Genomic DNA, 14,333 nt, shown 5'->3' on the forward strand with positions numbered 1-14,333 from the left:
CCTTTAGCCATTCAGAGGGTTGGGGATGAAAGACCTTTCACATTAAAAAAAAAAAAAAAGTAAAAGTAGTGGGCTTGGACTTCAAAAAACAAGAAAACAACGTCTCCCAAAAATGTTCCAGAGGAAAAATGAAAGATAGCTTTTCAGATTTTTTTTCCCCCACAGAAACATTGCAGAGCTCTTTCCTTTGCTTTTGAGTTTGGAGTGGGGTCAGGGGAGATGGGAAGCTTGTTACCAGAAATAGAAAAGGTATTTTCCCTCAGTTAGCGGGAAAAAAGGCAGAAGAGGTCCCAAAACACTGGTTTCTTCAGCCACCTCTGTGGTGAGAACAGAAAATGTGTGTGAAATGTTTTGTGGAGAGCCTCACAGTGAAATACTCATGGGGAAAGACCCTTGAATTTGTCCTCTCTGACCTGTCCGGGGAATGACTTGGCTCACTGGAAAATGTTTCCCTGGGGAGACCAGCACAGCCACTTCCTTTGGCCGTGTCTACCCTCGGGATTCCAAAATGAACCTCAGCTTCCTTGTGGCTGTTTTCCACTGCAGGGAATGTAGGAAACAGACTGGAGTAAAATGGGGTGGGCAGGGCCGGGGGAGAGAGGACACGCAGCCTGCAGGAAGCCTGTGTACCTTCGGGGCAGACTCCACAGTCAGAGCTCAGCCAGTGGTGACTGAGAGACTGTCCCTGTTGGGGGCACTGGGATCCCAGAGCCCCCAGTTCCAGGTACCACCTGCACACAGCTCAGGACTCTTCTAGAATTAGTATTCACTTTCTTAAGCTAGGCTTTCAGTTTCCTAATCAAAGTGGGTGCTTAAACTCACAGATCCCTGCAAGTCCCAGCTGGAAGGGTCTTAGCAGCTGCCCAAACCCCTCAGTTCACTGTTGAGAAAAAAAAAAAAAAATAGGCCTGTAAAGGAAAAGAAACTTGCTCAAGATCACCCAGCAAGTCCACCACTTGGCTTCTGCCAAGCCTAGAACCCAGGTTCCCTATTCCCAGTTCTTACCCTGGTGTGCTGCTCCAATAGTTAGTGGGAATTAGGGGAATTAGCCTGATGCAGTGGGAGGAACATGGGTTCCAGATGCTGTGTCCTTGACCTTGCCACTTCTTTGACCCTCCGCTTCCTCATCGTTACAATGAGGATAATAGTACCTGCCTCAAAGAGCTATTCTGAGGTTTATTAGATATCCTCCATACCTGATGCTTAGCATAGTGCATAGCACATAGGAAGTCCCCCATAAAATACAGCGCTTCTTAGTATCCTTATCCTTATGAGCAGGGCTTATTGCAAGGGCCTCTTATTCCTCCACTACACAGGTATCTACTGAGGGCACATCTGTTTAGCAGGACCCAGGGCCCATCCCTGACCTTGGGGGCTCACAGTCTGGTTGTGGAGACATAGTAAGCAGGGGGTGACAGTGCTGTGGATAAGCTGTCCAGTGTGAAACCAAGTGAGTCTGGCAGGTTACAGGTGTGAGGTGGCTCATAGAGCTTGCACAGTCAGAGAGGGATTCCTGGAGGAAGACCTAGTTAACCATTCCCTGCTGGATGAAAAGGAGTTGGCCAGGTAAACAGTGGGCAAAGGGAATACATAAGAACCTGGAGGAGAGAGAAAACCTAATGAGTCCAGAGCATGGGAACAGGGGAGATAAGACAGTGAGTCTGATGGGGGTGATGTGGGTGAATGCAGGTCACCACTCCTACAGTGGAGCAGAGAGGGTGGTTGGCAAGGCCAGCTGTTTTGCAGATCCACCAAGGCCTGACAGATATCACTTCAAGACCTCCCATAGCTTCCCTATCCAGAGAATCACATGGAGCATTGGCCTGTGTGACATGGGCAAGTCCCCTCCCATCTCTGGGCCTCAGTTGCTCTATCTGTAAAAAGAGCAGAAGGGGAAATAGGATCCCTCAGACCCCGCCCCATAGAAGCACCTCACTTCCTTTGGGACCAGCCCAGCTCCCTGTGGAATGCATTTCCCTCCTGCCTGTGTTTTGCCAGGGCCATGGAGAACGGGGCCTTTCCTCTTCCCTCTTCCCTCTGAATCCTGGGTCAACTCCAGCCTGTGTCATATTTTTGTCATGATCGAGCCCCCATCTTTACTGTTTCTGCTCTACAGAAACCCTTGACCTGGGGCCAAAGGAGAGGCGGCCAGCCCCTACCCTGGGAGGGGGCCAGGGTGAGAAAGGAGGGGGTGGAGAGCAGCTCCCCGAAGAAGAGTGCAGAAAAGGTCGGCAGAGGCTCCCTGGCCCTGGTCGCACGGCTGTCATCCAGCAAACGTGGGCCGAATTGAACTGCATCCAGCGGGTTGTTTAGACTGAACAGAAGGGAACTGGTGTCTCTGCAGGCCCAGTCCCAGCTGGAGGTGGTTTGCATGGAAGACATTGCCATCTGGTGGTCACTTCTGTCCTGAGCCCTGAGCCCTCACTTCTGGGATGTGATGCCCAACCACCAGCCTCTCCTGGCATGGGGGTCCCTCAGCTCTCCCTTCTTCCCCACAGGTAATGGACAGCTCGATGCCGCTGATTGGAGAGCACGTGGAAGAGGATAAACAGCTGATGGCCGACCTTGTTGTCTCCAAAATGAGCCAACTCCTGATGCCAGGAGGCACAGCGCCCTCGCCCCTGAGACCTTGGGTAAGACCCTCAGGATCGAAGGAGACTCTGTAGCCATGAGAAATGCCAGGCTCTCTGAAAAAGGGGATCCCCTGGATCCAAAGGAGATACCCCAGGAAGAAACTACCATGGCGAGAAGGAACGGGGAAGGCCAGACGTGGGGGAGAGCTTCCACAGCTTGCCCCAGTGGGGGAATTTAGGAGGCTTTTTGGGGCCCCTTCCCTTGCTCACCATTCTGGGGAAAACAGTCTTGTCTCAGGTGGCCTTTGGGCATCTGTGGGCAGAGATGATTGACTGCCGTCCCTTCCATGCCCTCGGTGCCGGGCCTGAGCAGGATGTGTGTGCGTGCATGTGTGAGACCATATGGACACACAGGCCCTCTGTGTGCTCCCAGGGAACCAGTCAATGGACACCATTGTGTCTCCCATTTCCCCAACCTCGATGAGCTCCCACATCACTCTTCCCCTCCCCTCCACAGTTCCCAGCAGGGACGACCAGACTGCTCTCCAAAGAATTTGCCAGCTCCCCAGCTTTATGTAAAAGCAAGTACCCAAACCTTCACCTCCCACCCCAGATTTCCCCACAGAAGGTGATCTATGATAATAGACATCAAAATCATAGTTATTATACTGATGGGGCTGGGAAGGCTCATGGCGCAGGCTTCACCACGGGGAAGGGCTTATGTCTTGATCTGGGCAGTGGTTACACCAATGTATACACATGTAGAATTTCACTACACTGTCCACTCCAGAACTGTACACTAAAAAGATCTTCATAAATGCTGCCTTCTCACCCAGGAAATAAAGGGCTGTGGTGATACCAACAGGCTTCTTTTCTCTTCTACTCTAGGCTCCACAGACTAAATCAGTGAAATCTCCAGGGCAAGCCCAGCTGGGGCCTCAGTTAGGACAGCCTCAGCCACGCCCACCTCCGCAAGGTAGGACCCAGGACGAGCCACTCAGAGAAAGTACGCCACAAGGGTACTGAAATGCACTGAGAGATCCACATGTGATTCCCACAGGGGCTCTGGGAAACTGCATCTAAATACTTTATCCTCAGAATGAATGAGACTATGGGGTTGGTCAACCTCTTTAAAAAGTCAAGAAAGAGAAGGGAAATAGAAGGTTAATTTATTAAGTACCTACAATGCAACAAGCACTGTGCCAGGGAATGTCCCACCTATTTCCTCACTTTTATTTTCCCCAGCCATCGTACAGTGAAAACATCATTATTTTCCCTATTTGGATCTATTGTTGGATTTTATTGTGACAGAGTCTTACTCTGTCACCCATGCTGGAGTGCAGTGGTGTGATCTTGGCTCACTGCAACCTCCACCTCCCAGGTTCAAGCGATTCGCCTGCCTCAGCCTCCTGAATAGCTGGGATTACAGATGCACAGCACCACACCTGACTAATTTTTGTATTATTAGTAGAGACGGGTTTTCACATTGGTGGCCAAGCTGGTCTCGAACTCCTGACCTCAGGTAATCCACCCACCTTGGCCTCCCAAGTATTTCCTTTTTACAGAGAGGTAAAAGTTGAGGCTTTGCCCAGGGAGGCAGAAAATGGTAGGTTTACAAGTCTGGCCTTTCAGACCTTCTAGAAAGTATTTATTCATAGCAATGAGTGGTGCCTGATGATAGATTTGTGAGTCAACCAGCTAGAGTAAGAAAGAAAGAAAAATGGAACATCATCTAAACCTTGGCCACGAAATTCCTCTTCAACTATATTCCAGCATTACTACACCACACAAGTGCCACCACTTATTAGAGAGTGGACACACTATTGATAAAAGGATGAAAAACAATCATGGCAATGGCTAACTTTCTCCACAAATGTCAGCTGCTCCAGTATTCTTGCATGCAGGCCTTGAGAGAAATCCACCCTGTATCCTCTCGCAATCAAAACCTCCCAGACACACTCGCTGTAGCACCAACATGGAGCTTCAGAGCACCTGTGCATGAAGAAACCAAAGCAGGCAGTTTCACTGCAATCTTTCAAGGATCTTCTTAAAAACATGCCGGGCGCGGTGGCTCACGCCTGTAATCCCAGCACTTTGGGAGGCCAAGGCGGGTGGATCACGAGGTCAAGAGATCGAGACCATCCTGGTCAACATGGTGAAACCCCGCCTCTACTAAAAAAACAAAAAATTAGCTGGGCATGGTGGCGCGTGCCTGTAATCCCAGCTACTCAGGAGGCTGAGGCAGGAGAATTGCCTGAACCCAGGAGGCGGAGGTTGCGGTGAGCCGAGATCGCGCCATTGCACTCCAGCCTTGGTAACAAGAGCGAAACTCCGTCTCAAAAAAAAAAACATATCAGAAAGAAGTCATTACTATCATGTGGCCTTCCTGGTCACTGTTATTAAAAGCAACCAATTCATTACTTCTTGAAAAAAAGTCCACCTTGGCCACCAAATGGCTTCCTCTTGCACAGGTTTTCGATAAAATGTCTCATTCATCTTCCTTGTGTATGTTTCTCTTTCTGGAAAACAGAAGATATTTTTAAGAAAAGGAAAACTGTGTAATTGTACACAACTGAATATAGACATACCTCAGAGATATTGCAGATTCAGTTCAAGACCACCCAGTATAAAGTAAATATCACAATAAAGTGAGTCACACAAATGTTTTGGTGCATATAAAACTATGATTATACTATACTGTAGTCTCTTAAGTGTACAATAGCATTATGTCTGAAAAAACAAAGTACATACCTTAATTATAAAATGCCTTATTGCTAACAATCATCCGAGCCCCAGGTGAAGAGTAATCCTTTTGCTGACAGAGGGTCTTGCCTCAATGCTGATAGCTGCTTACTGACCAGGGTACTGGTTGTTGAAGCAAGGGGTGGCTGAGGCATTTTTTAAAAATAAGGCAACAGTGAAGTCAGTTGCATGAATTGACTCATCCTTTCACAAAAGATTTCTCTGCAGCACTTGATGCAGTTTGATAGCATTTTACCCATAGTAGAACTTCTTTCAAACTTGGAGTCAATCTTCTCAAACCTGCTGCTGCCTTATCAGCTAAGTTTATGTACTATTCTAAATCCTTTGTAGTCTTTTCAACAATCTTCATAGCATCTTCACCAGGAATAGATTACATCTCAATAAATCACTTTATTTGCTTATCCATAAGAAGCAGCTCCTCATCCAGTCAAGTTTTGTTTTTTGTTTTTTGGTTTTTTTTGAGATGGAGTCTTGCTCTGTCACCCAGGCTGGAGTGCAGTGGTGCCATCTCAGCTCACTGCAACCTCTGCCTCCCAGGTTCAAGTGATTCTCAGCCTCCTGAGTAATTGGGATTACAGGTGTGTACCACCACGCTCAGCTAATTTTTTGTATTTTTAGTAGAGATGGGATTTCACTGTGTTGGCCAAGATGGTCTTGATCTCTTACCTTGTGATCCACCAGCCTTGGCCTCCCAAAGTGCTGGGATTACAGGCGAGAGCCATCGTGCCTTGCCCCATCCAAGTTTTATCATGAGGCTGCAGTAATTCAGTAACATCTTCAGACTTCACTTCTAATTTTAGTTCTCTTGCTGTTTCCACCACATCTTCACTTACCTCCTCCACTGAAATCTTGAACCCCTCAAAGTCATCCATAAGGATGGGAATCAACTTCTAAACTCCTGTTATGTTGATATTTTGATTCCCTGCTATGAATCCCAAATATTCTTAATGGCATCTAGACAGGTAAATCCTTTACAGAAGGTTTTCAATTTCTTTTGCCAAAATCGATCAGAGGAATCACTGTCTATGCAACTATAGCTTTATGAAATGTATTTTTAAAATAATAACACCTCAAATTCAAAATTACTCCATCCATGAACTGCAGAATAGATGTTGTATTAAAAGACATGAAAACAAAATTATCTTGTAAATCTCCATCAGAATTATTGCATGGACAGATGCATTGTCAATGAACAGTAATATTTTGAAAAGAACCTTTTTTCTGAACAGTAGGTCTCAACGGTGGGCTTAAAATATTCAGTAAACCATATTGTAAATGCTATGCTGTTATCCAGTCCTTGTTGTTCCATTTACGAAACACAGGCAGAGTAGATTTAGCATCATTCTTAAGGGCCCTAGGATTTTCACAATGGTCAGTGAGCACTGGCTTCAACTTAAAGTGACCGGCTGCACTAGCCCCAATAAGCGAGTCAGCCTGTCCTTTGAAGCTTTGAAGCCAGGCATTGACTTCTCCTCTTTAGCTATGAAAGCCCTAAATAGTATCTTCTTCCAATAGAAGACTGTTCCATCTATACTGAAAATCTGTTGTTTAGCACAGCCACCTTTGTCAACTATCTAAACTAGACTTTCCTGATAACTTGCTGCAGCTTCTTCATCAGCACTTGCAGCTTCATCTTGCAGTTTTATGGAGACAGCTTTCCTTAGACCTCAGGAACCAACATCTGCTAGCTTCCAACTTTTCTTCATGGCTTTCTCACCTCTCAGCCTTCATAGAATTGAAAGTAGTTAGGGCCTTGCTCTGGATTAGGCTTTGGCTTAAGGCAAAGTTGTGTCTGGTTTGATCTTCTATCCAGACCACTCAAACTTTTTCCATATCAGCAATGAGGCTGTTTTGATTTCTTATCATTTGTGTGTTCACTGGAGTAGCACTTTTAATTTCCTTCGAGAATTTTTCGTTCACATTGACAACTTAGCTAACTTTTTGGTGCAAGAGGCCTAGTTTACAGTTTGTCTTGGCTTTCTACATGTCCTCCTCACTAATCTTAATCATTTCTATTTTTTTCTTTAAAAGTAAGAGATATGTGACTCTTCCTTTCACTTGAATATTTAGAGGCCATTGTTGGGTTATTAATTGGTCCAATTTGAATATTGTGTCTAGAGGAAAGGGAGGCCCAAGGAGAGGAAGAGGGACAGGGAAATGGCTAAATGGCTGGTAAATGGAGCTGCCAGACCACACACATTTATCAAGTAAGTTCACTGCCTCTTTTTTTTTTGAGGCGGAGTCTTGTTCTGTCCCCTAGGCTGAAGTGCAGTGGCGTGATCTCAGCTCACTGCAACCTCTGCCTCCTGGGTTCAAGTGATTCTCCTGCCTCAGCTGGGACTACAGGCGTGTGTCACCACACCCAGATAGTTTTTTGTATTTTTAGTAGAGACGGGGTTTCACTGTGTTAGCCAGGATGGTCTGGATCTCCTGACCTCATGATCTGCCTGCCTCGGCCTCCCAAAGTGCTGAAATTACAGGCGTGAACCACCGCGCCTGGCCAGTTCACTCTCATATATGGGTGTGGTTCATGGCACCCCAAAACAATTATTAACACAATAGTATCAAAGATCACTGATTATAGTTTACCATAACAGATATAATAAAAATTTAAAAGTGTGAAATTTGTGACAGTTGCCAAATGTGATGCAGAGACACGAAGTGAGCACACGTTGCTGGGAGAACAGCACTGACAAACTTGGTCAATGCAGGGTTGCCACAGCCCTCCAATTCTGAAAAAACATGGCATCTGCAAATTGAAATACAACAAAGTATGCCTGTGTAAATGCACATCAGTATTCTCCCTCAGGCAGATCTAGTGTGTTTGAATCCAGTTCCATGTCTCACTACCTTTACAGTGAGAGTGTAAAGTTTCTTCTTTACAAAGAAGCAATCACATTACTTCTCTGGGCCTCAGTTTCTTCAGTGTAAAGGAGGAAATAACAGCTGCCATGTTTAAGGATGGGGTCTTTGTCCATGAGATAAGTGCAGGTAAAGCAATTAGCAAGGTATCAGACACAGAGGTAGTACTTAGAAGGTGTTACTTCTTACTACTAATAATTTACTATTAATAGCTATGACATCATGCTTACTATTAATAACATGTGTCTGATACATATTGCTTTTCATGGTTTATTATTATTATTATTATTATTATACTTCAAGTCCTGGGATACATGTGCAGAACGTGCAGGTTTGTTACATAGGTATACATGTGCAATGGTGATTTGCTGCACCCATCAGCTCGTCAATCCTTATAAGTAATGCAGTGCCCCCATGCCCAGCAACAATTCTATAGTAATAAGTGTTCCAAAACTACATTTTCCTCACTCTACCAGGCTCCTGGCTGTGCCTCTGCCCCTCTCTCTCTCCTTTCTCCTCTCTCCTCTGCCCTGGGACCTACTTTTTAAAAGCACATTTGAACAGAGCCCTTTTAAAACAGAGAGCTACTGTACTCTAATTTCCTCTCTGGCCCACAGTAAAACATGCTTGATAAAGAGATATTATTTTAAGGGAAATGAGGCTAAACACACTTTTAGTGAGTTGAAAAACAATCAATTTAAAACCAATTAAGGTAATTAAAGAAAAATCCCAGTGAATTAACACTCAGATTAAAAATAACAAGGCTAATTAAAAAACAACACTTTCATTGAATTCCCCAATTAACAAGATCACATTATTATTTGAACTTGCTGTTCATTTCAAGTTGGTAAAAGTGAAATTTTCTTTTAATAAGCTTCATTATTGGCACTATTTCTGTGCTTAGGCAAATACTTTCTATATATATGTTATTTTTTGTATGTGCTCAAATAAAAAATACTAAATTGTTTGCTTTGCCAAGAAGCTGCAAGAAATAACTAGGGCGGGGGTTCCATGGTGTAATAGTTAGCACTTTGGACTCTGAACCCAATAACTACTGTGTCTCTTGATAAATCCCAGGTGTATTGTAGGAACTCAACAAAGAGTTAATGAATTAATGAATGGGTATCCAGATTTTCTAAGATATCAACCTGGGAAGGGGAGTGAGTCAAGGAAAACTGAAGATAAAAGTAGAAAACAAATGTTTTCTTTGAACTGCAGTAGGTTTAGAAAACCCAAAAGTAACCAACATTTAAAAATCAGGAGGTGGGCTGGGCGCAGGGGCTCACGCCTGTAATCCCAGCACTTTGGGAGGCCGAGGCAGGCGAATCACGAGGTCAGGAATTCGAGACCAGCCTGGCCACCATGGTGAAACGCTGTTTCTACTAAAATGTAGCTGGGCGTGGTGGCACACACCTGTAATCTCAGCTACTCAGGAGGCTGAGGCAGGAGAATCTCCTGAACCTTGGAGGCGGAGGTTGCAGTGAGCCGAGATCATGCCACTGCACTCTAGCCCAGGCAACAGTGTAAAACTCTGTCTCCAAGAAATAAAATAAAATAAATCAGGAGGTGTTACTTAAACATCTAGACTTCCAGCATCTCTTGACAGCACAGAAGCTCTAGAAACAATGAGCCTGTGTTTCTGTACAGCAGCTGTCCCTGGCGTTACTAACAGCAGCTCCCTTGGGCAGAGCAAGGGCTCCTAGGGGCTCCTGCATTTGCCTCCAGCCCTACTCCTCACTCCCATAGTAACAGGGAGCAGCAATTGCTATGTTCTTTGTGCTTGCACCTCTTTAAAGAAATAGTTCTCTGGACTATGTTTTTATCTCAAGTGGGAAAATTTTTGGAAGCCACATTACTCATCTTATATTTGCCTGCTTTATTTATTTACATACCTGGCTGGCCCTAGAGGTGTTTGAGTTTGAAATAAATATGACCACCCATCTACTGGGATTACACAGTCATGAAAGAGCTAATGAATGCAAGCTGTGTAACACAATCAGCTGCTAAACTGCTGCTGCAATGTAATCCAATTTCTTGTTCCACAAGCTTACAAAAATGTTCAGATTGGGAAGGATGTTTGATGTACAGTCCAATGACCTCATTTTACAAACGAGGGCCCAGAAGCCCAGAGAAGGGGAGTGACTTACCCATGGTCACACAGTGAGTTAATGGTAAGGCTTTGAGTTAGGACCTGAGGCTCCTTGTGCCAGTGGGGAGTCAGGGCCACAAGACTCCACAGGTCATGGAGGTTATACAGATGGCATGTCCTCTGAAAATGTGCTCAGCTGACATGACATGTGATAGGGTGGCTGGCTGAAATCTAGTCTTTGCTCCCTGGGCATCTGGCTCTGAGCTGCTTCTGCTGAAGGAAGCCACCTTTTCTTAATTAGCAATACAGATGTTATGAGGACTCAGGGCATACCTGTGTGGTATAGTTTTTAAAAAGGAAAAAGAAACAAAACAGGGCTTTTGAGTCAAAGAGATCTAGGTTTGAATCTGGACTTGTCTCCTTATTCGTAGTGACATCTTAAGCAAGTCACAATATAGCTGGGTCTCAGTTCCTTTGTAAAAATGGGGGCCAAGCACAGTGTCTCACACCTGTAATCCCAGCACTTTGGGAGGCCAAGGTGGGAGAAGTGCTTGACACCAGGAGTTCAGGATCAGCCTGGGCAACATAACGACATCCCAAATCTACAAAAAAAATGAAAAGTTGTGGTGGGCCTGTAGTCCCAGCTACTCAGGAGACTGAGGCAGGAGGATGGCTTCAGCCCAGGGGTCCAAGGCGCAGTGTGACCATGCCACTGCACTCCAGCCTGGGTGACAGAGACCCCATCCCTTTAAAAAAAATTACACATATACATACATACATACACACACACACACTATTAAAATTATGCTTAACTATTTCTTTTTACTTTTTAAAGTGTGCCCACTAGAAAATTTATAATTACACATGGCTCTCTGTAGAGTTCCAGAGGCAGCACTCCCATGGCCGGGGGTAGGGGATGAGAATCATGCCTAACCCACAGAGCTGTTGTGAGGATGCCCAGTCCAAAGCTAGCGACATAACAGATGCTCAGTAGGAGCCCCGTTGTTAAAGGGTCACAGAAATGGGTTCCAGCACCATTTAATTCTTGGTCTCCTAACCTGCCTAAAGTGCTCTCAAAAAAAAAAAAATGTGGCAGGAATAACCCCAGCACAAGCCCACTCTCCCAGCTGCAGCAGGTCCTAGGGAGAAGAGACCAGCGGGCAGCCAGTCAGCTTTGGCAAAATGCAATTCACCATCAACAGTGCTGACCCCCAGAATTTCAGGGTGAGGAGAGTGTACCTTGATGGTTTTGGGCCTTGAAATTCTACTCAAAGTCATTTCTGAGTGGCTACAACATCCCCAAGCTTAGATGCCCCTTGGCTTGCATGAGAAAGCCTGTGTGCCCTGTGTGGTGACAGGGAGAAACCAAGATTCTCTTTGAGCTTTCTGCGGCTACTCTTCCAGTTGGAAAACCTTATAAGACTCAGTCTCCACCAATATGTGATGAGAAGAATGGTATCTTCCGCACTGGCCTCTCTAGATCAGATGACATGCTGCTTTTGAAAGTTCTTGGAAAAGTTTAGAGAGCAACCCAAAAAGTCAGAGTTAATTCTTTTCATTGTTTCCAAAGAAAGACATCTTCAGTGTGGAAGATATCAGTGAGAAAAAAAGAGAATTAAAATCCTTCATAATCTCACCACTTTTGTAATTATTATTAGTGCCTCATTACTCAAAGTAGGATAAGCTGGGAATCCATTAGAAATCTAGAATCGCAGACCCTGCCTATGGTAGTCTTGTCAGACTGCCTTAATAGCAAAATGCCATAGACTGGGGGGCCTTAAACAACAGACATTTTTTCACAGTTCTCTGGAGGTGGCAGGTTCAAGATCAAGGAGCTGGCAGGGTTGGTTTTGGGCACAGCTTCTCTCCTTGACTTGCAGATGGCAGCCTTCTTTGTGTATCCTTGCATGTCCTTTTCTCTGTGCCCGGGTATGTGACACTCTTGATGTTTCTATCTCCTCTTAATAAGGACACCAAACCTATCAGATTAGGGTCCCACCCTGTCACCTCATTTAACTTCAATTACCTCTTTAAAGATCCTATCTCCAAAGAGAATTGCATTGAGGGTGAGGGTTAATTAAGGTTTCAACATATGAATTGGGACAGGGCGAACACAATTCGGTTCGTAACACAGCCCAAGACCCACGCTAACAGAATCTTTATTTTGACCAGATGCCCAGTGATTCATATACACATTAAAGTCTGAGACACACTAGTTTAGAGTACAATCTTCCACTTTCTTTTTTATATATGTTTATACATATGTGCCAAAATAAAACCATATGTACTGTATTCTAAGCTATTTTGTTCAGCAGTATAATATTTAGCATATGTTATCAAGAGTATTCTATGTCATTTAATATTACTCAGCCACATCCTATGTGATAACCACAGCATATTCCGTTATACAGATGTATCTTAATGTTCCTAATTACTTCCTTATGGTTAGGCATTTATATGGTTTTCAATTTTTCACTGTTATAAGAAACACTGCAATCAACATCCTTGAAGCAACATTATTTGTGTACAGCCATATTTATCCTAAGAAAAAAATTGAACTGAACCTTTTATTTTCTGGCCCTTTAGGAGGCCCTCGCCAAGCTCAGTCTCCTCAGCCCCAGAGATCTGGAAGCCCCTCCCAACAGAGGCTCTCCCCACAAGGCCAGCAGCCCCTAAGCCCCCAGTCGGGATCTCCACAACAGCAAAGGTCACCAGGCTCTCCGCAACTATCCCGGGCATCCAGTGGCAGCTCCCCAAACCAGGCCTCCAAGCCAGGTGCCACCCTCACCTCACAGCCCCGGCCCCCTGTGCAGGGCCGCAGCAGCTCCCAGCAGGGTGAAGAGTCCAAGAAGCCAGCACCACCCCATCCACATCTCAAGTAAGTCCTTTGGGAATTGGAAAAGGTATAGGATAGCGCTGGGGTGTAGGCAGAGCTTGACTGATTCAGGGTTAGTGTGTTGGAGACAAAGGAGGACCCAATGAGGCCTTGCCTAGAATTTAAATAGGTAAAAAGAGAACTAGAGGATGGAATTTTGGGGGGAGGCCCAGCAAGGTGAGAGTATAGATTAGGCACCACCGTGACCCTCTGTGTAACACAGATCAGTTACCTTTTGCTGCATAACAAACCACCCCAAAACTTAGTGGCTGAAGAAAATAACCATTTTCTTTGTTCATAGTGTTTTGGTTCAGCTGCTTATCCTGAGTTTAGCTTAGCTGGGAGGATCTTCTGCTGGTGTCTCCTATAGAATTACAGGATACCCAGTTAGATTTATATTTCAGATTAAAAAAAAAAACAGATAATTGTGAGTATAAGTATGCCCCAAACATTGCATGGAATATATTTACACTAAAAAAAAGGTCTTAGCTTTTCATCTGAAATGCAAATTGATCTGCACATTTTTATACACTTATCCTGGCAACCCTACTTTCCTGGGATCACTCATACAACTGCAGTCATCCAGCAGCTTCACTGAGGCTGGATGGTCCAAGAAGGCCCCACATACACTTTTGGTTGTTGGTGCTAGCTGTCAGCCAGGCCCCTCTCTCTCCATGGGGTCTCATCCTCCCCAAGGCTAAGCCGAGCTTTCTCACATGGTAGACCTGCTTTTAAAAAGGGAGAGAGTACAAGTTGCAAGATCTCTTGAGGCCCAGCCTTGGGAGTTATGAAGTGTTATTCTATCACATGCTTTTAGTCAAAGCAAGTCACAGGGCCAAACCCACATTCAAGAAGTAGGAAATAAACTTGGTGGGAGGAGTCGTGAAGTCACATCTCAAAAGGGCAGGCTACAGGGACAAGAGGAATCATTGCAGTCATTTTTGTAAGCCATCCATCACAATACACACATACATCCTGTTTCCTCTCAGGCCCATCTCTTGTTTTGAGGTCCTAAAGAGAGGTCCCAAGTAACTGTTCTTTGGAAAGCTCTACCTTCCTTCAAGGCCAAATGTTGATCATCACAGTTCACAGCTAACAGCTGTTATCTACTTACTATGTGCCAAGCACTTTACCTACTTGATTTTTTTTAAGTTCTCACAAGCTTAGAAGT

At 44.9% G+C, this 14,333-nt stretch overlaps 1 protein-coding gene across 4 annotated transcripts in view; it reads left to right on the forward strand.

The window, feature by feature from the left end:
- Positions 1-14,333, forward strand: part of SYN3 (synapsin III) — a 493,528-nt gene that overhangs the window by 468,866 nt on the left and 10,329 nt on the right. For all 4 annotated transcript variants that reach the window (XM_032266914.1, XM_032266917.1, XM_032266915.1 and 1 more), the window contains exons 11-13: positions 2,499-2,633; positions 3,462-3,549; positions 12,874-13,165. In XM_032266914.1, the coding sequence (XP_032122805.1) occupies positions 2,499-2,633; positions 3,462-3,549; positions 12,874-13,165 (515 nt within the window). The remainder of the gene's footprint in view (positions 1-2,498; positions 2,634-3,461; positions 3,550-12,873; positions 13,166-14,333) is intronic.

The sequence above is a fragment of the Sapajus apella genome, unplaced genomic scaffold, assembly GCF_009761245.1.
Source record: "Sapajus apella isolate SASKATOON/1434 unplaced genomic scaffold, GSC_monkey_1.0 scaffold162, whole genome shotgun sequence".
Lineage (NCBI taxonomy): Eukaryota > Metazoa > Chordata > Mammalia > Primates > Cebidae > Sapajus > Sapajus apella.